Here is a 25,884-nt window from a genome sequence, read left to right on the forward strand (position 1 = left end):
GGAATAGAACCACCCTTGATGTATCTCAGTGTTATTTTTTCGTTCTACCTTCCTTCTTACCAGCTGCCAGGCAGAAGGAAGCCTTTATCTTCAACTTGCTCACCCACCCAAAATGTTTCAAGAACACCTTGGGTTAGAAATCCTCCAGTAAGTGAGCCAACACTGGGCTTTATTCAGGAGTCTGATCAATGAAGCTATACTCTTTTGTTAATTATAACTTAATTATGTTTTTCACTGAAGAAAATAAGTGTAATTGTTTCACCTGTTTCTTATGTCTTCTTTCTTTTCTTTTCTTTGTGTAATATTCATTGAATACCTGTCACATACCTGGCACTGTGTTAATTACTTTTCATATGCTATCTGACAATGCAAAAAGCCAATAGTCAAGCATTTATTAGAAAATTATTTATTAAATATCTATATTGTGAGAGGCACCATATTAAACACTGGCATGCTGTACAAAAGAAATAAAAGGCATGGTGTAATTGTCCGGGTGCCACTTGCAGGCCAGCAGCTGAAGAGAGAGAACATAGAAATATGAAACAAGTGAAGAAGGTGGAAGAACACAATAAATGGAAAATTCAAAGTGACATTACAGAGATGCCTGGGTGGCTCAGTCAGTTAAGCGTCTGCCTTCAGCTCGGGTCATGATCCCAGGGTCCTGGGATCGAGTTCCACATCGGGCTCCTTGCTCAGCAGGGGGTTTGCTTCTCACTCTGCCTGCCGCTCCCCCTGCTTGTGCACTCAATCTCTCTTTCTGACAAAAAACAAAACAACAACAACAAAAAACCCTTAAAAAAAAAACAACAAAGTGACATTACAGATAACCTATAATGCCACAGTGATCCAAGGAAGGCAGAAATCTGTTAGCATTCAAAGTCTTCATTTTCTAAGAATGGAGATCTCCTACAAATAACAGAAAGTGTCTGGAAAAAAAAAAATCTCCTTGGTTCCATTTCCTCCAAAACTGGATCTAAGAGTATGTTATAAACGATATGTTTTTTGATAAACTGTATTCAGTAGCCAATACTAATATATGGTCTAACTCTAAAGCAGAACTATGGCATCGATAAGTTTGTTTTCATTCCATCCACAACCTCATATGCCCACCCAGGTGCCCTTGTGCTAGTATGCTACTCAATGAACAGTCAAGCTCCTGCAGTGCTCTCCACTAGCCCCAGTGAGGCATCTCTCCCAGACAGTTACCATGCGTGTACCATGCGTTTGCCCTGCAAACACGTCTACACCCAAAGCAGTGACTCCAACACAGGACATGCAAGTTGAGGAAAGATAGGGCCCCGTGCTCTTAATTTTTATTCACTCAGACTCCATCAGGTAAGAAACAAAGACCTACACTACACCCCACTCTTTGAGTGACAAGGCACAACAAAATTTTTCAACAGTATCTTTTGTCTGAGAAGGTTGGACAGTAAGTAGATGGAAAGTCTCCTCAGATTCAGGAGTGTTCACTAGCAGCCTTGGTAATCATTTTCTTCCATTACTGATTTCCTGTTTGAGTTAAGACACTCTTGTCACTCACCAGTGCTCAAGCTTGTAGTTGCTAATTGATTTTCCACTCTTCTGCACAATTGAGGACAGATTTGATGGGCACAATTAGAACCACCTGCTACAAATTACTTATTTCTTTTGTTATCAGGCAACTGCTCCTGGTCTAGGACATTTAACACTTTGTGGAATAGAGAGGGGAAGAAAAACAGAACCTTATTGTGGACTAACAGACTGTTATTTTCTTGCTAACTGTTACAAAATTTTTTCAGGCCTGCACACTTTACTTCCAGATAGGGCATGACTGCAAAATTGAGTTCCAGAGTTACCATGGATAATCATGTAAACGCATATATATCTAAATCTTGAATCAATCAGCCATGGAATATTTGGTATAAAATAATCCAAATGATATTTAATTTTTTGCATTTTGCCAAAAGTAAGAAGTCCTGCAATATCTCATTTTCTCCTAGGTTTAAATATGCATTATTCCCAAGCATTTTTACAGCTCTGCTACTTTCCTGCAACCACCATACCCCCTAAACATTTTTGCAGTTAATTTTTTATTGTGATAAAATATGTAGAACATAAAATTTATCATTATAACCATTTTTAAGTATACAGTTCATTGGCATTAAGTACAGTCATATTATTGCACAATCATCACCACCATCCATTTCCATAACTCTTTCATCTTCCCAAACTAGAATTCTGTACCCATTAAATAGTAACTCCCCATTTTCCCCTGCCCCCAGCTTTGGGCAACCATCATTCTACTTTCTGTCTCTATGAGGTTGACAGCTCTCAGTTAACACATCAGTGGAATCATGCAGTTGTGCTATTGTATCTGGCTTATTTCACTTAGTCTAATGTCCTCCAGGTTAATCTATATTGTAATATGTGTCAGAATTTCCTTCCTTTTTAAGGCTGAATAATATTCTATAATATGATATACCACATTTTGTTTATCCATTCATACAATGGACATGAGATGCTTCCACCTTTTCACTATTGTGAAAAATGCTGCTATGAACATGAATGTACAAATATCTTTCGAGTCCCTGGTTTCAATTCTTTTGAGTAACATACCCAAAAGTGGAATTTCTGGATGATATGATAATTCTATTTTTAATTTTTTGAGGAACAGCCATACTGTTTTCCATATCGGCAGCACCATTTTACATTCCCACCAGCAGTGCTCAGGAGTTCCAGTTCCTCCACATCCTAGCCAACTTGTTATGTTGTTTTTATATAATAGCCATCCTAATGGGTATGAAATGGTATCTTATTGTGGTTTCAACTTGCACTTCCCTAATGACTAGGGACATTGAGTGTCTTTTCATGTGCTTTTGGCATCTGTATATCTTCTTTGGAGAAATGTCTACTCAGGTCCTTTACCTATTTTTTAATTGGAGTGTTTATTCTTTGTTGTTGCATTCTAGTAGTTCTTTATGTAGTCTAGATATTAATCCCTTATCACATACATAATTTGCAAATACGAATGTATTTCCTACTTGCAAATATGAATGTATCTCCTATTCTGTGGGTTGCTTTTTCACTCTGTTGATGTCCTTCGATGTACAAAGTTTTAAATTTTGGTTAAGTCCACTTTATCCATTCTTATTTTGTTGCCTGTGCTTTTGGTGACATATCCAAGAAATCATTGCCACATTCAATGTCGTGAAAAATTTCCCCTATGTTTTTTTCCTAAGAGTTTTATAGTTTTAGCTCTTGCATTTAGGTCTTTGATCCACTTTCAGCTAATTTTTGTAAGTGGTATAAAGAAAGAAGAGTCCAAATGTATTCTTCTGCAGGTGGATATCCAATTTTCCCAACATCATTGTTGAAAAGACTGTCCTTTTCCCATTGAACAGTCTTGGCACACCTGTGGAAAATCATTTGACCATATATGCAAGTGTTTTTATTTCTGGGTTCTCTATTCTATTCTGTTAATCTATATCTGTCTTTATGCTGGTACCACACATTTTTTGATCATTGTACTTTCAGTAAGTTTTGAGATCAAGAAGTGTGAAACCAACTGTTCTTTTTCATGTTTGTCTTTCCTATTCGGCATCCCTTGAAATGCCATATGAATTTTAAGGTGGATTTTTCTATTTCTGCAAAAGACATCATTGGGATTTTGACATAGACTGCATTCAATCTGTAGATCACTTTGGGTAGTTGGTTTTCGTAATCCATGAACATGGCATGTATTTTCATGTATTTGGGTGTTCTTTAATTTCTTTCAGCAGTGTGTTGTAGTTTTCAGTGTACAAGTCTTTCGCCTCCTTGGTTAGATTTATTCTCAACTATTTTTTTGTATTTTTGATGCTGTTATATATTGAATTGTTTTTGTAGTTTCCTTTTCAGATTCTTCACTGTTAGTATATAGAAATGCAACTGATTTTTGTGTGTTGACTTTGCATTCTGAACCTTGCCTAAGTTATTGGTTCTAACACTTTTTTAATAGAATGCAGTTTCCTTCTTCTTTTTATGTATTTTATATATTTTTTAAAGATTTATTTATTTACTTGAGAGAGAAAGAGAGCATGCACGAGTTGGGGGAGGGGCAAAGGGAGAGAATCTTCAAGCAGACTCCCCGCTGAGTGCGGAGCCTTACATCCTGAGGCTCAGTCCCACTACCCATGAGATCATGACCTGAGCTGAAACCAAGAATTGGACGCTCAACCAACTGAGCCACCCAGGCACCGCTAACTTTCTTTTTTTTTTTAAAGAAGATTTTTATTTATTTATTTGACAGAGAGAGACACAGCGAGAGAGGGAACACAAGCAGGGGGAGTGGGAGAGGGAGGAGCAGGCTTCCCGCTGAGCAGGGAGCCCGATGCGGGGCTCGATCCCAGGACCCTGGGATCATGACCTGCACCAAAGGCAGACGCTTAAGGACTGGCAGGCGCCTCCCTAACTTTCTTTTTAAAAACATACTTTAGTTAATCTCTTTAAAATTATGCAATAAAAATATTCTCATTGGTATAAATTCAAGCAAGCCAAAAGAATATAAACTAAAAGTGAAAGTGTCCTCTCACCTCCATTCCTCCTCCCTCCCACTTCTCTCCCGTTAACAGTAAACAAAGGTGACTGCCATTAACAGTTTGGAATTTGTTCTTCCAGGCTTATTTCTTGTGCATATGTTAAGTATCTTTTCTAAATCTATATTTCTCTTCTAGTCTTTTGCAATAAACCATAGCCAAAAACTTAATATTTCTAGTTCTTGAGGAAAGCCATCAAAAACTTCTTATGTAGTTATAATCATGATGCATTCTCTCATTTTAAAACTACTGATATTCATTTTTATTCTTTATTTAAAAGAAAGAGAAAGAAATTTATCATTTTTGTATTCATTCAGCAATAGAGTCAGTTATTTGAATGTGGTATTAAAAATGTTAACAATTATGTTATTAAAAGAAATCCCATTGCAATTATTCAGCTCAAAGTTGAATACCTCCTAACTGGATCACTATATGTAAAACTACCACAATTTTTTTTAATTGAAATAAGCTCTCTAGTGAAGCTACATCCAGTTCATTCCTTTTTTTCAATCTCTTGTTTTAGGTCCTACAAACATAATCATTAAGTACTGCTGTCAGCTAAGTGTTGTGTTACAGACAAGAAACATCTTTTTTTTCTTTCAGCTATATTTGTCACTGGCTAAACAGATGAAGAAATATGTTCAGTTAGAGATTCAAATATACAATATCTCCTTTTGAAGTGTGCATTTTCTGAAATGCAAAATTTATTTTGAAATGAAAAAATTTGTCAGTGTATCCCAAAAATATATATTGCTGCCTTCAAATTACACTTTTAAAATTAAAATGTAATGTTTAGCACCATGAGTAACAATTTCTCATCAAACTGATGGAAATTCAAGATATGTTTTTCTTATTTACATTGAAAATGCACATTTGATTTCTTAACTTTTTCAAGGAGTTGATTGGAAAAATTTTTTGTCTAAAAGTAGTTACACGTATGCAAAGTATTTTATCATTTGTTTTTCTAAAAAAGAAACAATTTTTACTTTACTGAATTCTTTAGATATAATATGTTATTCTGGTTCAAATAATAATATAAAAACATGTACATATGGTTACTTTTTGCTCCTTAAGTCACAGAACATTTGAATTATATAATCCAGTGAAACCAGACAAAAAGACCAAATATAAAAAAACTCTGGAATATTCTCAAATGAAGAATTCTAAACACAAGGCCAGAAAAGACCTTAAAAGATCATCTATCTGCTCTATTACTGTGAGCCAGAGTTTTCAGTTTTTTTTAAGTGTTTGGAACCAAATTGTGAGTGGTAACAAGTATAAAATGTCCTTTTGTTTCTTTATCTGTTGAAAACAGACACTCAAAAGGCTGCATGCTGTGATCTAGAGTTAAGTTCTTAGAATATATGATTTAGAAGAAAGACATATTAGCTGAATTTCTTTATTAACAATGATATCTTCTAAACTGTACCAAGAAAACTAGAGTCCTGATTTGAAGGTTTTAGAATCTAATGTATGCATATTATAAGCAACTGCTTAAAAGATACTTGCCAAATTAAGAAGCACAAGGTTTCTATTGTTTTAAGCAATCATTAATAGTGATAAAATAGCAAATCAGTGTGGACTAAATAAATCTAAAACCAACAGGGAACAAAAGCAAAATGTTGTCATGAATAATGATATCCGTGGCCAAGTTCACAGACAACGTTTTCTCTCCATTAGCCAATAAATGCCACAGTACAAGGTAATGGAAGAACCGGCAATGTCTCCTGGGTTTAGAACCAGCACAGTGATGGTGGTCTGGCCATAGCTTCCATGATGTAGTGCCTTGCTGGCCTCCTAAGACAGTAGTTAAAGGCACTGGATGGGCATGATAACAACGCTACTCTGTCTAAGAGGGGAGAAGGAGAAGCAGATCTTGAGTTATGAAAGCATGAACCACTGGAAGAATAAGGAAAATTACAGTAGCATCTAGACAATGTTTAGTTTTATGTACTTTCCTTTTGAAGCATATTTACATAAAATTCTGCCACCGTAATCTAGTTAAAAAGAACTTTTCTAATTTCAAATGCGTGCTATTTCAATTATTAATAGAGTACAGAAAATATTTACTAAAGCATAATAAAAATCCATATGCTTTGCAAAGATGAGTATCATGGATGCCTAAGAGCACTGAATGTTGGTAGCGATGCTCATAAGGCAGTTAAAAATTTTACTTCTTTGTGTTCTTTCCTCCCCTCCCCCCCCCATTTCCTTTGACCCCCTTGCTTTTGTTTCCCTTAGCAACTTCAGGATGCATGATAATGAAACAATTCCAGAATTGGATGAAAAAGTCTAATTTGCCTTCCTAGGTTTCCTAGGTAATTTCGTCAGGCCTACCCTTTCTCATTGACTCAGCAGTTCTGACCAAAGTCACCACTGTTTGAAATGTGTTTCCTCAAAACTTCAGACACATTGAAAATAAATTTTTCAAGATAGCTTACAACTTAACCTAAAATTTCAATGCTACTTAAATTTTAATACTCACATTTTTCTATTAGATATTCATGTGGAAGCATATATACAAATTTTCCAGATTCCACTTTTGATGCATTCATGTTGGGAAAGGAATGCTGCCACCAATCAATGAACACTAATTCATTCAGCTGTGTGGGGAAAATATGAGTGGGTGTACATCCTTGGATTCGTTCCTAAGGTTTTACATTTATCTTCAGTGAATGTGCACATCTGAACACATTTGAATAAGCCAAGGACTCCATGTGCTTGTGAACATACCGATTTGGGAGACATAAAATCGCTACTCCAATCTTGGTTCCCTTATCACCAGGCAAGTGTGGTGGGTGGGTACATGTGAACTCCATGTTGGCAATGTTCATTCCCCCTGCCCACTGCCAGGTCCCCCACTGCACACACATTATGGCAAGGTATGTGCTATGTGGCCTAATTACAAAATAGGGCACATGTTGTGCCAAGAAATATATTGCTAGCTTGATGAACTTTACCATCTCTACTCTGAAAGTGGAGCTGGACTCTAGTCCTTGAAAGAATTAAGCCTTGTCTTTGAGACTCAAATTCTCCTCACTCATCTATTTCTAGGAATTGCATGGACATTTGGCATGTATTAGTAATGTTCAGGGTCTTTGAGTGTTTTTCTGCTCCACGTTCTGAAGAATTCATTAGAAAGGCTTACTCTGGTGCCATTCTGTGCACCTCATTATGCTTTAATGACATTTTTTTATTGCCCAGAAACTTACTATAACCATTTCCTTTTTCCGTTTTTAAGGTTTGAACAGGCTTTTATTACCAGTTTGATCAGTAGTGTGGTAAAAACGAAGGACAGTTATTTTTGGATAGCTCTTCAAGATCAAAATGATACAGGAGAATACACTTGGAAGACAGGAGGGGGGCAGAAGTCTGAGCCGGTGCAGTACACACACTGGAATGCACATCAGCCTCGTGAGTAGAGGGGACTATAATACCACTCCTCCTTCCTGTTTTCTTTGACCAAAATTCCTTCCACCGCATGGTCCACCTCCTTCCGTGCTTCCTTGATGTTTTCTTAATGCCTAAATCAACTAAAGCAATTACCAGAGGTTCGCAGGGGGTGACATATGGCTGATCATTTTTAAAAGTGTAATGCATGTGACATTTGACAGTTTCAAGGTTTAAATTTATTGCTCATGACCATGTATGCCTTTATTAGCAGGAAGTTCAGTTTCTTCCTCCTAAAGTCTTTTCCGCATCTCCCCGTCATTGTCCAAGAATCTCAGGGGCTTACTCCATCCAGAATAGTCTGTTATACTTTGAAGCACTGTGAATGGGCACATATGGGCACCTCTATCAGTCCACAGTCACTGCCACTTTGCTGTGGAATGCTGACCCATTACTTAGATAACATTCTTATTAATCCATCTCCTCCGTGGACTTCTGTGGTAACTTAGCCAGGATTTCAGAGTTAGAGCTCTATTAGTTCACTCTCATAACCTCAGCTCTGGATCCCACAACATGAAACTGTGCCAGGTTAGTTAGCTCCAGAGAAAATAATGGCTTCAGCCACAACTACACTAGACCTAGCCCCTGTGGAACAAGCTTTAGGTCCTTAGGTCACCAACCTAGACTCGACACCCCTTTACCTCAGCATGAGTTCCTACTTGGATACCTTGTTCCCTTTTTTACTTGTGGGTCTCAATCAGGGCTACCCCAAGAAATGATAGGCAATAGGTTACCTCTAAATTTGTTTCTGGAGGAAATGGGTTAGGGGGCCTCAGGCTCTTCTCTGAGGAAAGATAGATATTATTATAATACTATCAAATAACCTTCATATATCAAATATGTAATAATAATTAGCCAAAGGACTAAATATACCAATTAAAAGGCAGAGATTGTCAGAGTGGATCAAAACACAAGACCCAACTGTTTGTTGACTGCAAGAAACCCACTTTAAATATAAAGACACATGTAGATTAAAAGCAAAAGGGTAGAGAAAGATATACAATGCAAATACTAATCAAAAGAAAGCAGGAATAGCTGTATTAATTTTACAGAGCAGACTTCAGAACAAGGAAAGTTTTCAGGGATTTAAAAAAAGGGACATTACATAATGTTAAAGGAGTCACTACTCTAAGAAGACATAATAGTCCTTTATGTGTATGTGCTTAAGAGCAGAGTGTCAAAATACATGAGAAAAAAACTGATAGAGCAGTTTTGGATACCTCCAGGAGAGATAGATGAAGAAGAAATAGGAGAAATAGATGGAGAAATAGATGAAGCTACTAGTACAGTTGGAGACTTTAATAACCCTCTATCAGATATCTATAGACTACTTAATCCATCAACAGCAAATTACACGTTCTCCTCAAACTCACCTGAAATGCTCACTAAGTTAGATCACATTCTGGCCATAAAACACACCTTAACAAATTTAAAAGAATAGAAATCATACAGTGTCTTCCCTCAGGCCACAGTGAAATTAAACTAGAAACCAATAACAGAAAGATAGTTGGAAAATTCCAAAATACTTAGAGATTAAACAATACATTTCTAAGTAACACATGGGTCAAAGAAGAAATCTCGGGTAATTTTTAAACATTTTAAACTAAATGAAAATACAACTTATCAAAATTTGTAAGATGCAGAGAAAGCAATGTCTAGGGGGAAATTTAAAGTACTGAACACATATATTAGAAAAAAAGAAATATCTAAAATCAATTGTCTAAGCTTCTACCTTAGGAAACTAGGAAAAGAAGAGAAAATTATCCAAAGTAGGTCAAAGAAAATAAATAATAAGAATTAGAGCAGAAATCAGTAAAATTGAAAACAGGAACTCAATAAAGAAAATCAATAAAATCAAAAGTTGGTTCTTTGAGAAGATCAATGAAATTGATAACCCTGTAGCAAGACTCACTAAGAAAAGAGAGAAGACACAAATTACTGATATCACAAAATAGGGAGCAGCACTACAGATCCCAGAGACATTAAAAGGGTAATAAAGGAATATTATGAACAACTCTTTATCCACAAATTTGATAACCCAGATGAAAATGACCATTCTTTTAAAGATACAATTAGCCAAAATTCACACAAGAAATAAACTACTGGAGTAGGCCTATAGCTATTGTTTCAAAGAAATTGAAACAAAAATTCATAACCCTTCAAAACAAACCCAGGTCCACATGGGTTCACTGGTGAATTCTACTAAACATTTAAGGAAGAAATTATGCCAGCTCTCTACAATCTTCTACAGAAGACAGAGCAGAGGGAATACTTACTGTCTCATTCTGAGGCCAGCATTACTGTAACACCAAATCAGACAAAGACATTGCAAGAAAAGAAAATTACAGACCAATATCTCTCATGAACAGAGTAGCAAAAATCTTCAATGAAATATTAATAAATTGAATCCAACAATGTAAAAAAGAATTATACACCACAACCAAATGGGATTTATCCCAGTTATACAAGGATGATTTAACATCCAAAAATCAATTAGTGTAATCCATCACATCAACAGGCTATTTTTAAAGTCACATAATCATATCAATAGATGCAGAAAAACACATGACAAAATCCAATGCCTGTTTGTTTTTTTATTTTTATATATATTTTTTAATTAATTTTATTTTATTATGTTAGTTATTATGTTATGTTAGTCACCATACAGTACATCATTAGTTTTTGATGTAATGTTCCATGATTCAGTGTTTTCGTATAACACCCAGTGCTCCATGCAATACATACCCTCCTTAATACCCATCACCAGGCTAACCCATCTCCCTACCCCCTTCCCCTCTAAAACCCTCAATTTCTTTCTTGGATTCCATAGTGTCTCATGGTTCGTCTCCCCCTCCGATTCTCCCCCTTCATTTTTCCCTTCCTTCTCCTAATGTCCTCCATGCTATTTCTTATGTTCCACAAGTAAGTGAAATCATATGATAATTGACTTTCTCTGCTTGAGTTATTTCACTTCCTCCAGTCCCATCCATGTTGATGTAAAAGATGGGTATTCATCCTTTCTGATGGCTGAGTAATATTCCATTGTATATATGGACCATATCTTCTTTATCCAGTCATCTGTCGAAGGGCATCTCAGCTCCTTCCACAGTTTGGTTATTGCGGACATTGCTGCTATGAACATTGGGGTGCATATTGCCCTTCTTTTCACTACATCTGTGTCTTTGGGATAAATACCCAGTAGTGCAATTGCTGGGTCATAGGGTAGCTCTATTTTTAATTTTTTGAGGACCCTCCATACTGTTTTCCAGAGTGGCTGTACCAACTTGCATTCTCACCAACAGTGTAAGAGGGTTCCCCTTTCTCCCCAGCCTCTCCATCATTTGTTGTTTCTTGCCTTTATTTGCTTTTTTTTGTCCTATTGCATTAACTAGGACTACTATTACAGTGTTTAAAGGAAGTGTTGAGGGCGCTTGGGTGGGTCAGTTGGTTAAGCAATTGCCTTCGGCTCAGGTCATGATCCTGGAGTCCCAGGATCAAGTCCCACATCGGGCTCCCTGCTCAGCAGGGAGTCTCCTTCTCCCCCTGACCCTCCCTCCTCTTGTGCTCTCTTTCTCTCTCTCAAATAAATAAATAAAAATCTTCAAAAAAAATTGTTGATAAGGAACATCCTTGCCTTGCCTTGTTCCTTGATGTTAGTGGGAAAGCTTTTATTTTTCACCATTAAGTATGATATCTGTGGGTTTTGTAGATGTTCGTTATAAAGTTGAGGAAGTTCCCCTTTATTCTTAGTTTGCTAACAGTTATTAAAACAAATAGGCATTGCAAACTATGGAAAGAGCCAAGATGTCCATCAGCAGATGAGTGGATAAAGAAGATGTGATATATATATATACAATGGAATATTAGCAGCCATCAAGAAAACTGAAATCATGCCATTTGCAATGATGTGGATGGAACTAGAGGGTATTATGCTAAGCAAAATAAATCAATCAGAGAAAGACAAGTATCATACAATCTCACTGATATGAGGAATTCTTAATCTCAAGAAATAAACAGGGTTGCTAGAGTGGTGGGGGGTGGGAGGGATGGGGTGGCTGGGTGATGGACATTGGGGAGGGTATGTGCTATGGTGAGCGCTGTGAATTGTGTAAGACTGATGAATCACAGACCTGTACCTCTGAAACAAATAATACATTATATGTTAAAAAAAAAAAAAAAGGAGATAGTAGGAAGGGAAAAATGAAGGGGAGGAATTGGAGGGGGAGACGAACCATGAAAGACTATGGAATCCAAGAAAGAAACTGAGGGTTTTAGAGGGGAAGGGGATGGGGGGATGGGTTAGCCCAGTGATGGGTATTAAGGAGGACACATATTGCATGGAGCACTGGGTGTTATACGCAAACAATGAATCATGGAACACTACATCAAAAACTAATGATGTACTGTATGGTGACTAACATAACATAATAAAATTAAATTTAATTTAAAAAAAGAAAGAAAAAAACAAATAAAAGGTATACAGATTGGAAAGAAACAAATAAAACTTTGTTCACAGATTACAAGATCATCTACATAAAAAATCGGAAAGAATCAATAAAAGATTCCTTGAACTAATAAGTGATTATAGCAAGATTGCAATATAAAAGATTAATGAACAAAAGTCAATTTCTTTCTATATAACAGCAATGAACAAGTGGAGTTTAAAATTAAAAACATATTATTATTTACATTAGCACCCCCAAATTGAAATATTTATATATAAATCTAACAGAATATGTACAAAATCTACATGAGGACAACTATAAACTTTAATGAAATAAGTCAAAGAAGAACTAAATAAAACGAGAGATATTCCATATTCATGGATAGAAAAAGTCACCTATAGATTCAATACTATCTCAATCAAAATCCCAGCAAGTTAGTTTGTGGATATCAACAAACTGGTTCTAAAGTTTATATGGAAAGGCAAAGGACCCAGAATAGCCAACTCCATACTGACGTAGAAGAACAAAGTCAGAGAACGGACACTACCTGACTTCAAGACTGACACTAAAGTTAGAGTAATCAAGACAGTGTGGTACTGGGGGGGGGGGGAAACAAATCAATAGAACAGAATAGAGAGCCCAGAAATTGACTGATATGAACCATAGACCTAAATGTGAATCACAAAGCTATAACACTCCTAGAGGATAACATAATAGAAAACCTAGATGACCTTGAGTAAGGCAATGACTTTTTAGATACAACACCATAGGCACAATCCATGAAAGAAACAATTTTCACTAAAACTAAAAACTTCTGCTCTAAGAAAGACAATGCCAAGAGAATGAAAAGACAAGACACAGACTAAGAGAAAATATTTGGAAAAACCACATCTGATAAAGAACTGTTATCCAAAATATACAAAGGACTCTTTAAACTCAACAATAAGAATATGAAGGACAAGATTTAAAAATGGACAAAAGGTCTGGGGTGGCTGGGTCGTTCAATCAGTTAAGCATGTGCCTTCTACTCAGGTCATGTTTTCGGGGTCCCTGGATGGAGCCCCACATCAGGCTCTCTGTTCAGCAGGGAGTCTGCTTCTCCCCCTTCCCCTCCCCCCACTCATGCTTGCTCGCTCTCTCTCTCTGAAATAAATAAATAAAATCTTAGAAAAAAAGAAGAAATGAACTATCAAAGCATTAAAACACATTTAATGAAACTTAAATGCATATTACTAAGTGAAAAAGGCCAATTGAAAAGTCTGTACACTGCATGATTCCAACCATATGATATTATGGAAAAGGCAAAACTATGGGACAGTAAAAAGATTACTAGCAAAAAGTGGTTTGCAGGGGTTAAGGGGAAGCAGAGATAAATAGGCAGAGTACAGAGGATTTGGGGGCAATGAAACTATTCTATATGGTACTACAATGGTGGATATATGTAATTATACATTTGTCCAAACCACAGAATGTACAACACCAAGAATGAAACCTAATGTAAATCATGGATTTTGGGTGGTAATGATGTGTCACTGTAAGTTTTAACAAATGTACCATTGTGGTATGGGATGTCAATAGTGAGGTAGGTTTTATGTATTTGGGACAGGAGGTATAAGAGAAGTCTGTACTTTCCACTCAATTTTGCTATGAATCCAAAATGCTCTAAAATATATAGTTTATTATTTTTTAAAAAACCATGCTTTTTAAAGATGCCTGCAAGGTGAAGTTAAGACAAATTACATTTTTTTGTGTATAAGCATTGGTTTGGGAAATGTGTATAGAAACTGGTGACTTTGCATGGCTCTAAACAAGAAACATCATAATTCAGTCAATAAACAACCTTCTCATTCTACAAATCTATGAATATTATTAAAATGCAGAGAATAGTAAAGTTCCATGTCACACTATTACTGAGAAAAAAAAGCTCAGGTTTCATTTCTAATATACTTTGGAATTTTGTTAAGAACGTCTATACCTGTCAAAATAAATTAATACATTTTGAGTAGACAAAATCTTGGTTTTTAATGTTACCTTCCTTGGGGCATATTGGGATGTCTAAAATCTGGAACTGAAGCAGAGTTCCTTGTCATTCATAAGTTTCTGCTGTAATTTATTTGAGTGGCACTACTCTTTTCCTGTTCTCCCTGAAGCAAAAATAATATCATGATGCTCAGTTTGGCTGCTCATGCTGACTGACATTGAGTAAATTGTCTGTGAATAAGGTGAAAATGTAAATCTTTTTCTGAAGAAAATAGCGATATAAAAGCCTCTGTGCTTCCTTTTTTCTTTTAAATTGCAGTTTGCAGAAACACCATCCTAAATCACATTTTTTTCCTTGCCTGTCATGAAAGTATCCATTAACTTGGTTCTCATGTCAGAATCTTAATCCAGCCCAAACTGACTATATGAATTGACCACTGAACAGGAAGCCTGCTGTGTTTTATAAACTTAGCCAAGACTCTGTCCTTATGTCATATCATCAAAATATTCCATCCATGGTGGAATCGCAGTTCTGCCTCTTTTTTTGACTTTGTATTATGTTCCCCAAATAGTGTAATGACCCGCCATATACCCATCACCCATGTCATCAGTTATGAACTCATGGTCTATCTTGTTTCATCTATACCCTCACCCACTTCCCCCACTTCCCATATTTTGTCATAGCGAAGCCCAGACATCATATTGTTTCATCCACAAATATTTCAATATTACCCCTAAAAGATAAAGACTTCTTTTTTAAAAACATAAATATAAGACAGTTATCACAACTAATTAACTATAACTTCATAACATAAATCTTTAGTTAATGCTGAAATTTCTAAATTATTCATAAATATCATATAATGGATTTTACAGTTTGTTTGAATCAGGATCCAAAAAAGATTCAGACATTGCAGTTAGTTGATAGATTTCTTAAAGTTTATTTTAATCTCTGTTTCCTTCTTTCTTGCCCCCTGCCACTTTTTAAAAATTTGGTTGTGCAAATGGATTATTTTTCCTGGAGTTTCCTACAGTCTGAAGTTTTTGATTGAATCCCTGTATGTTGTTTAATATGTTACTCTATCCTCTTCATTTTCCATAAAATTGACATTTTTATTTTTAAAAAGCTAGAATCAGAGGCATTATATAATTCAGATTTTCTTTTCTTTTCTTTTCTTTTCTTTTAGGAAACCTTTTCATAAGAAGTTGGTATTCTATCTGAAGGCATATATTGTTCACTTTTCTTACTTTTTGCAATGTTAGCAGCCACTAATGATTAGTGCATAGATCCATTGAGTCATCAGGGGTTTCTTCATAGCTTCGTATCTGGGATATTTTTATAAAGAGATAGTTTCCTGCTATTTTACTAAAACAACAATAGCAAAGAGACTGTGCCACTTGATATTTTAAGAGAAGTAACTATCCAGGTAAAACAGGAAAACCAGCTTTGATCTATACTAACTAGTACCACTAATTAAAGGGGGAAAATGGGGCCTTTTTTATTTAGGGACGCTAATGCATTAGAAACTAAAATGTAGTTTGTACTTAAAGATTCAATATAAATGAAGGCTGTAGAGTGAAAGACAAAAAGTGCATCCATTCTTGTTAAGACACTCAAAAATCTTTTCTAAGTTATGTTACAGTTTCATAGTTGTCTGTACAAAGAAGGAGAGACACTTTGAGATCACTATTTTGCATCTACCTATTACTCAGGCTTTGTGACAAAAAGTTTTGTTTCTAGATCTAGATGCCACTGCAGAAAAGGTGTGTTTCACTCATATGGGGTAACTCTAGAGCATTTACCCCAATTGTCCCAAGTCAATAGAAATCTTCTGCCAATGACAGGGAAATTGGGATCCTGGGAGAGCAAATCAGATCTGCTTTTCTTGAAAGTGACTCCACCTAGCAAGGAGAAGCCTGTCCAGCCATCAGATAGATAGGTGGGTCCAGTTTAAGGCTTCCCAGAGTTCTGAAATGAACCACCACATAAATGAGGACAAATTTATTCTCATTTGTGGGCATTCTTTGGAAATTTCCATATCTTTTTATAATCATGTAAGTAACTCATACAAGGTAAAAATAGGTTCGTAGATCTTTAAGGAAATGCTGTGAGCACACACAGAAAAGAAATGTGACCCGGGGAATGAGAGGGAGTTCCACGGAAATGGAGGAGCAGAATTTGAGGGGAAGATTCGATCATTCAACAGCTTTTTATTGTATGCCTGCCTACTCTGTACCTTGACATTGTCTCATGGTAGATTCAGTTAAATCTGTTTTCAAATTCTGCATCAAACCCTCCCCACGTGGCCTTAGGCAAGTTACTAAACCTCTGTGCCTCAGTTTCTCCATTAGCAAACTGTAGATGCTAATATCCATCTCAGAGTTTTTGAAGTTGAATAAAGAAAAGACCATATAAAGACCATATAAAATGCCTAACACAGTATCAGGCAGATATATAGCATTCCACGGAAGCTACCCCCATAGTATCACTTTTCTCCATGAAGAAGGAAAAAATGACAGAGAAGGAGGGTGGGTAGGGCACAGGGCCTAAGAAGTAAGGATGTGAAAGGGTTATTGCAGGATGGGAAAATAACTAGACAGACTCAAGTAAAATAATTGAAGGCCTGGCTACAGTTCCCTGCTACCCTGAGGCCACAAATAGATTTCGTCTACTTTCAGGTATTTGATCAGAGAGGTAAAAGATGGAGGCTTTCCCAGCTCAGTTCAATTTATATGGTTAGGTAGCTTTGCCAAATGGAAAGGACTAGAATAGTGAATTGGAATGTCTTAATTGACCTAAAGTTATCCCATTCGTGTTTGATGGAGAGAGTGAAGAGGGATAGAGAGAGGGTGAGGCAGGTAAGGAGAATCAGTTTAAATGTGAGAGTCATCACTGAGGAATAAGATGATGGTTTTTCTTCTCCAATGGGAAATGAGTTATTGAATTTGAGAATAATTTATCGGGGAGAAAAACTCCCTCCACTCTTTCCCACACCCTACCTTTATTATTTGGCTTTTGCAAGCATACCCACAATATAGGATTATAAATTCGGTTTATATCTCCCTTAGCCCAGTCTCCCTTTATTACACCACTTTACTGCTTCTTTGGGGCTGAGATTCTAAAATTTGGGTCAAATGTTCCATTAAGTTAACCACTTTAGAATACCAATAACACTCCTACAGCACTTTTCATCTTCATAGCAGTTCACAAACATCTCCTTCTCCACTAATGAAGATGAGTTGAGTATCTATAGTATCTAAAACCAGAGCTATTTAATCATTGTCTGATGTGAAAAGGTAAGACAAAATGCAAGACAAACAAAAAAAAGTATACCACATTTTAAACTTGCTGATTCGAGCTTTTTAAAAATTCTTTGAACGTGCAGGCAGAACTCCTGCCACAAAATCCCAGATTTTGTAATGAAAAGTCAAAATAAGAATAGAAACAACATCATAGGGCTGGTTTTAGCCCTTCCTATCTTTCAGGGTGCTTTTATTCTACTTGATCTTCATGAAAACCAGTGAGAAGAAAAGAAGTGTTATCCCCACATTTTTTGTGATTAATTAACCTGTTTCAGTTTTGAGTTACTAAATATTTGTGCTGAGACTAGAACTCCAGACTTCAGGCTCCAAGTCAAAGGCTGCCGGGGAAGGAAGGATGGAGGCACTGAGAGGAAGTGCATGTTTACCCTGCTCTTTCAACTAAAGCAACTCCATTAGCGATATTACATTTGGGGCTTCCATGTGGATTTCTACAGTTCAATTTCATTAGAATCTCATCACACAGAGTATGCAGCATCTCCTCTATTGTTCATGACCAGCTAGCTCGTGAGCTGCATTCCAAAATTACATTGAACAGGATTGCAAAGCTCCATTCCTGGCAGATTGCAGTTACATGTTATAATCTTTCCCCTCTGCGTGGCCCCAAATCATTCATTCAGCTTTAACACTAACTAGCTCTTCTGGCCAGTGGAGCTGACTGATGGCCTTTGTATGGACCAACTCTCTCTCTTGACTTACTTTTCTTCTATACAAGTCATACTAGTCATGTTTTCCTGTTTACTACTGGTCACTTTCACCTTTGTGGGTCTCTTTGAAAAATCAGCATGCACACACACATAGGACTGTGACCCTCTTGTGGATGGCCGTGATGCCTGTTTCTGACATGGGGTGTGAGCTCAGGATTGTTGAAGACACAAACACTGGTTCTTTAGCCTCCCTATTCTTTCTCTTTTTGCACAAACTCTTCCATCCCTTTAGGAGAGGCTCTTTGTATGTCTTCCTCTGTCTTCTTTCTTCTCGCTCCCCATCTCTTTAGTCTTTCTATGAGCATAAAATAACCACCCATTGCTGACAAGGTAAAGCCTGTTGCTCTGTATTTAAAAAAAAAAAAAAATGAAGCCATTCCTTGTGAAGGAAATTAAGCAAGACAAATATTTTGTACCAAGTGACTATATTTTTTAAAGTGCCTTTAGGTCCAGAGTCATCAGAGTCTTGCATCTATAATTGCTTGCTTTTTTTACCAGCACCCCTTGAAAACTCTTCTCCTTTTCATCCTTCAAAATTCAGTTCAAATGTCACTTCCTGCAAATCCTTTACTGACATCCTGAGGCAGACTCCATCACCCCTTCTGGAATCTCCCACAGAAATCTGAACTCTCCTTTAGTATAGTATGTCACACATTATGTTCAATGCAATTGTATCTCTGCCTCTTCTGTGCGAAAATAAGAGTTGGGTTTTGTTTGCTTTGTTTTGTTTTGTCCTTCTATCTCTAGCAGCTAACATACAGACTAGCCTGGTATGTAGATATAGATACACGTTTTTGTTGTTGTTGAATTTGATTTAGATAAATGAATGATCACTTTGGCTTCAAGGAAAAAGGTTCGTTCTTACTCAATTTGTATTCTGTTTTTGGAATGGGGATTGTTTTCTACTATTCACTGAAATTTGAGGTGTATTTTTTAGCTGTCCTATGAGCTGTATATATTTGATGACAAATGAGCATCTTAACATAGAAATTCTTTCTATGGAAAAATATGGTTCATTTTCCAATATGTTCAAACATACACAAAAGAAAAGAGCTTCATCCAGAACTAGATGGTCTTTCCCTTTTCCTTAATGTCTGCCCTTATTCCTGCCCCCAGAGTTTCACCACATATAGAATTTATCTCATTGTCTCCACTCTTCTATGGAGAGCTTGGCTTTCTGTTATGTACCTTGCAATCCTCCTGGAATCCATCATTTATGTATCTTCCCTGTCAAATCTATTTCTCAGAGGATAAGCACTATGCATTTTTCATTGCTGGTTTTTTACAATGGGGTTTCAAAGCACAGTATACAGAGTAAGTGCTCAGTAAATGGTGGGCGAAATTTTTCTCTGCACAGTTAAAAAAAAAGCTCAGTAATTGAAAGTAGAGGAATGTTGGCATTTGATTGAAATATTGGGGATTTGATTGAATATTGAGGACATTTCAGTCCCCCAGTTTGAACAGTGCCTAGTTTCCTATCATTTGCCATCTGAGCTCCAAATGTCCAAATTCCAGTCTTCACAGGCTCTCTTCCCTCACTTTTCCATTTTCTATTCTTTTCTCCAAAGATGAAAGGAAGAGAAATGAGTTGGTCCTATTAAGAAAGCATTCATTTTCATCCTTATTGTTCTTATGTGGGTGCTTCATTATGAGATGTTAATTGTGCAACACTCTTAAAGACCTGTTTTCTAAGAACAAAATGTTCTAGTCATTCTAGTATATTAAAAAGTGTTGTTTTCTGCTTTTAGGCCACAATGGTGGCTGTGTTGTCATGCGAGGAAGGAGTCCACCTGGTCGCTGGGAAGTGAAGGACTGCAGGCACTTTAAGGCAATGTCCCTGTGTAAGCAACCAGTGGGAAAACAGGAGAAAACGGAGCAGGAAGAGAGATGGCCCTTTCACCCCTGCTACTTGGACTGGGAATCAGAGCCTGGCTTGGCCAGCTGCTTCAAGGTGATGCCAAGGGTACTTAGGCATTCTCAATGGGACCAACATTATTTCAGTTTTGTCCACGTATCCCAAATTCCCTTACTCCAGAACAGTGCCTAGCACACAGCGGGTACTTAATATTTGTTGACTGTCTCTGTGTTTTCAGTTATATTCCAAAATAATTTTAAGTCAAAAGACTGACATATCCCTGGTGATACTGAAGGCCTCTTCTTGAAGATTGATATCAAGGCCCCAGTCAATGTTGTTCTTATTGCACAGTATCAAATGAACAAGGCAGATGCTCACCGGGTATTGAAATGGTACAATTCCATAGTTTGTAAGAAAATGAATAAAGTCTTTATTATGGAATAATACCATTCTGCTGCTAAAAATAGCTTTTGCAACTTGTCAGACACCTGAGGGCCAAACAAATTAATACATACAGTTGATATATATGTGTGTGTATATATATGTGTGAAAAAATGTGTGAAGAAATGTCTTTTTGCATATCAGCTTTAGATCCTAAATGTAAATCAGTACCTACAATCTTCTTGTCATGAAACATCTGTGAATGCATTCAATTTAATGTACACATATACAACCCTACATTAAAGTCATCGGATAACAGTGACCTCACAAAGCAATAAGTTAAACTTTAGAAATTAGCAAACTGAGGCAGCAAGATGAAGTGATTTGCCCAAGATCTCAATTATTTATTGACAGAGTTGGAATAAATCCTTGGTCTTGGGACACAGTCCAGTGCCTTTTCTACTATATATTACCCTGACATGTCAACAAATGTATGGTGTGTTTGAGGGGCATGGTGGTGGGATTGATGAATTTTAAGTGATTCAAGAAAAGGTTCCCAGAGAAGGTGAGTTTTGACATATAATTTAAAAGATGGAAAGGCTGTGCTGTGGCCCACAGGACTGGGAAAGCTATTCATTCTGGTCTCAGCAAATCAGAGTCTGGTGAAGCCTGTCCGCAGGGTGCCTTCCTGGCATTAGAGACTCTGGTATAATGTCAGGCAGTTAAAAACGAGGAGGGCACAGAGGCCTAGGATATGGAGTTCTGTGTTTTTGGACCCTCACCCTTGATCTTAAATAGAGTCAGAAGTAGACTCTCCATTTACTGACGTCTTCCTGCTACGGTGAGGACAGCTGAGAAACAGCAGAAGATTTAGGCATAGCTAAGACCCAAAGACTTTAGTAATATACCTGCCCTAGGTCCCAGATCTCATTTCTCATTTCCTGCCATGGGTCAGCCAGATTCATGATCATTCAGCCAATTCTAATTTGTCAGAAGGCAATCTGGTAGGATAGGAATTCATGGGCAAGGAGTACCAGATCTAATCCTAGCTCTGCCTATTTGTAGCTGTGTGACCAGAAATTTATAACCTCTTTTAGCCTGACTGTCCACATCTCTTAATAAACACTTATTAAGGGACAAATATATGCCAGTTACAGGAAATTTAGAAGGAAAAAAAAAGAGTTCTCAAGGAGTTTATTTATAAAACTGAGCTCATTATATCCTCCTCATAAATTTGTTGTGAGAATAAAATGAGATAATAGTTTTAGATGAATAGACACATTCTAGTTCAATAAATGTTATTTCTCCCTACTGCGTCAAGCTTTTACTATAGAATAATGACAATTATATTACTGTTATTTTCTTGTCCAGAATTAAAGAGCCTCACCTTGTCCATGATAGTGTCAACTTTTTTTTCCTCCTACTAAATCAGGTATTTCATAGTGAAAAAGTCCTGATGAAAAGAACATGGAGAGAAGCAGAAGCATTTTGTGAAGAATTTGGAGCTCACCTTGCAAGCTTTGCCCATATCGAGGAAGAGAATTTTGTGAATGAGCTTTTACATTCAAAATTTAATAGGTAAATACTTGTTAATTTTGAAAAAATGCGATCAAATTTTCTGTTTCCCAGTAATGACTTATTAGAGATGAGTATCCCAAATATTTGTTTAAAATCTCAGGTATTTGTCTTAAGCCTAAAACCAACTAGCTACTAGTTGTGAAAGAAAAATATACACATATAGTTTTATATTTATATTGCACCAAGTTCTCATTCCATAAAACAAAGAACAAAGTGGCAATCGTTTTGATATCTGAAATCTTTTCTGTGTACCTCAAATCAGAATTTCAGAGCTCTTCTGCCAAACTCAAATTATCTAACCCCATGATTTTCAGTGTTGTCGGAGGATCCTGAGAGTCCTGGAACCCCAAGACCAGGGAGGGGACCACGTGGGCAGAGGCCCTAGTTCCATCACTGACTCACCAGAGCAGCTCCCACCAGCTCCACTTCTGCTTATTTTGTATAGATAAGGAGTCCATGTAAGATTTTGTTTGAGGGAAAAAAAAAGTTCCACTGATTGAAAAAAAAAATTCCAATCCACGTCCTAATTTTACATTTGAGGAAACAGGTATTCACTTGTCAGTATCCAGCTTGTAAGTTCCAGAATCTTGAATTACATGGCTAGAAAATCAATTTAATTTAAATTTGAAGAAACATAAAAGGCTTGTGATATATTTTAACCAATGCAAAAATTCCTTCCTGTGGTCACCTACTATCTGCACAATTCGTTTGAGTGCTCCTTATTTGGGAGAAAGCCCATTCCATTGTTAGAGGCTGGTTCCAAAGATCAACTTTCTAGTAAGTCAGAGCAATACAGGTCAAGTCGACTCTATTTCTGAATACTTGAAGACAGCCATTATGTTCTTTTTTAGTGAGTTTTTTCATCCATTGGCCCCTTTCTCTAAAATATTCTTATCGTTAGCATACATTTTTGGAGTATTTTCTATGGGAGGGGTACTTTAATATGCATAGCTGGCTGGAGAATGCAATAGACAAAATAGACAAAAATCCTGCCCCTGAGGAGGCAGTATGGCTCCATGGCTCCATACATTTATTTCATAAAAACAAATGCTAACACCAGGTACTATGTTCCAAGCTCTGGAAATCTGGAGTCTCAATGAAACGCTTGCCTCAATTACAGAGAAAATCCGAAACTATTTTTTGAGGAAAATCCTGGCCTTCCCCATAGGTTTCCTTTAGGACACTCCAAAAGAATATTAATAGGCAATATCTATCAAATTATTCATCTCTAGCATCTACAGTAATGACCTTAATGGTAGGAGCCTTTGACAACATCTCCCGATGTGAGTCTCATAGAGTACTGTTGGGGAAAGAGTAAAATATGTTGGCAAAACAAGGCACAAACTTGGAAATTTGCCATATGTATTAGCATTGTAAAGGCTTCTAGAAGGAAGCATTTTCTTCAGCCACAAGCCTCTTTTTTTGAGGACACTTATCAACATCCCATGGAACTGCTAGTCCCTGTGGGAAATGCTGACCTAAACTGTGTTTCCCAAATCTGACTGATTCTCACACTTACTTGGGACACCTTTTGACACGGAGCCGTCTGGTCTCACACCAGAGCTGCTGAGTCAGATTCTCTGAAACTGAAGAAAATTTCAAGAAGCTTCCTGATTAATGGACTCTAAGTCTGGTGTGGGGCCACAGATCCAGGGGATATGGGATAGTCTCCACTGTTCTAAGTCGTAACTTTTCTTCATGACTTTAGCACCTTGCAAAACATCCTTTCATACTTGGGTATAGTGAGGTTTGCTATATGAAATAACCACATGCAAACTACTTCTAAAATTGCTGTAAGATCAAATATCATTATGTCATTTCTACTTATGTAAGTTCTCACACTTGAAATTTCTTGTGGAATTTAATGCCAAACATGTATCAAATTGTCAATCTGTAGCACTTCATCAGAAAAGCTATATATTACTTTGTATCCAGACTGCCAGGGAGTTTAACAAAATCTCATGCTTGATTTTAGCAAATAAACCAGTTCTTATAGTAGCATACATGCTTGTCCTTCTTATGGCACTGTTTTTTTTAATTTCTATTTTATTGTTTATTATATTATTAAAAAGTATAAAATTATAGGAAATTGATGAAGAGAAAATTAATACCATCTAGGAGCCAGTACATTTCAGGAAAAATGTAGAACTCTGAATTCAGGAAGTAAAGGAATAAAAAGTTCTCAAGGCAGGCGAGTGATATGAATTCCCAGCCTAGGTCAATGATGTTAAGGTACCTGGCTTAACCTTAAGGCAGCATCCTCCCCCTCCACAACCTTGTAAATTGTAAATTGTAATCATGGCAGTCACCAGCCAGGTCCCAATGATCTCACAGATTTCTAAGTCACATTTTACTTTCATTTGTAGTGTCCGGGCACAATAGCTCACATATCTGAGAAGGGGATGCTTCAGAATAGGCTTGCTTCCCTGCAGTAACGAAAATAAAGCATCTGTCGTGACTTCTGAATCTTTTAAATCTTTAATTCTCCAAATTATTCTCAGAAAATTATCTTAGTGAGATGGTTTGTTGTACAATTAGACTTTATTGGTTGATTTATTGAGTACTCTGTGGTTTGATGTATTTGTCCTCTGCCTAATTGGAGGAAAGATGGTTCTGTGTGGAGATTCTTGCCAAGTCTAACCCAGTGGTAACTGCTGAAGTGAATCTACTGTGCCTCAGACTGATTTGCTATGAAATTATTTATGTTGGGATCTGAAAAAACAAAAACCAAAATCTGCTGTGTACCTTTTATTAAAGGAGGTGGTGGTAATTAACCTCCAAAGAACATGAACATTTGACAAAAAAGCAAAAAATCAAAAGCATAGGAAAGTGGTAAATACATAGTAAAGTAGTAAAAAGTCCTCTAGGGAAAAGACATTCCAAAATTTCTTACCAACTTGCTTTCATGTGTTCTTATCCTGCTTGAAAGATGTTGCCATTCCTAATGAATATGACAAAGCGGTGTTCTCAATATGGGTTAACTTTTCCCTCAACTGCATGTCACCAGCGAGCACACCATACAAGCCAAGAGAAATAGGAAGCCAGGCTAATCTTCTCTACATTCATCTCATAGCTCAGGTTTTGCATATAGGAAATGTTAATAAATGTTTGCTGACTTGATCTATCCTGCCAGGAGTATCAGCTGTTTTCCTGTGCACATAAATACTTTAAAATATTTCTTGGACCTATTACATTATGTTGTGAATTCAGTAGGAAGAGCCAAGTTTTTGTTTTTTCTCTTCACAGGACAGAAGAAAGGCAGTTCTGGATTGGATTTAATAAAAGAAACCCACTGAATGCTGGCTCTTGGGAGTGGTCTGATGGGACTCCTGTAAGTTTTTCCAAACTGAAGACAAGGAAATGAATTCAAAACAGGGGGCCCTGGAACACCTTGGTCAACCAACCAAGAGAACCTGGAAATAATGACCATATTTCCTGTGACTCAGACCCAGATCAAAAACTGCACCAGATCTTGGTACCATAAGTTATTTTTGCAAAGTCCGGGGAAAACTTCACAAGCCACATAGTTCTGAGGCCAGCTGTAGATCTCATCCTGGAAAGGAATCAAAATCTCCAAAAACCACCCCGAACTATCTCCCATGTGAAGAGTCTTG

The 25,884-nt window shown here is 36.9% G+C and overlaps 1 protein-coding gene across 4 annotated transcripts in view; it reads left to right on the top strand.

Moving 5' to 3' along the window:
- PLA2R1 (phospholipase A2 receptor 1) overlaps positions 1-25,884 on the top strand; it is a 116,067-nt gene that overhangs the window by 54,739 nt on the left and 35,444 nt on the right. For all 4 annotated transcript variants that reach the window (XM_073883486.1, XM_073883491.1, XM_025854162.2 and 1 more), the window contains 4 exons: positions 7,795-7,967; positions 20,205-20,407; positions 22,125-22,270; positions 25,517-25,601. In XM_073883486.1, coding sequence (XP_073739587.1) covers positions 7,795-7,967; positions 20,205-20,407; positions 22,125-22,270; positions 25,517-25,601 — 607 coding nt within the window. The remainder of the gene's footprint in view (positions 1-7,794; positions 7,968-20,204; positions 20,408-22,124; positions 22,271-25,516; positions 25,602-25,884) is intronic.

The sequence above is a fragment of the Callorhinus ursinus genome, unplaced genomic scaffold (assembly GCF_003265705.2).
Source record: "Callorhinus ursinus isolate GAN/ISIS: 27379988/994484 unplaced genomic scaffold, GSC_fseal_2.0 scaffold2, whole genome shotgun sequence".
Taxonomy (NCBI): Eukaryota; Metazoa; Chordata; class Mammalia; order Carnivora; family Otariidae; genus Callorhinus; species Callorhinus ursinus.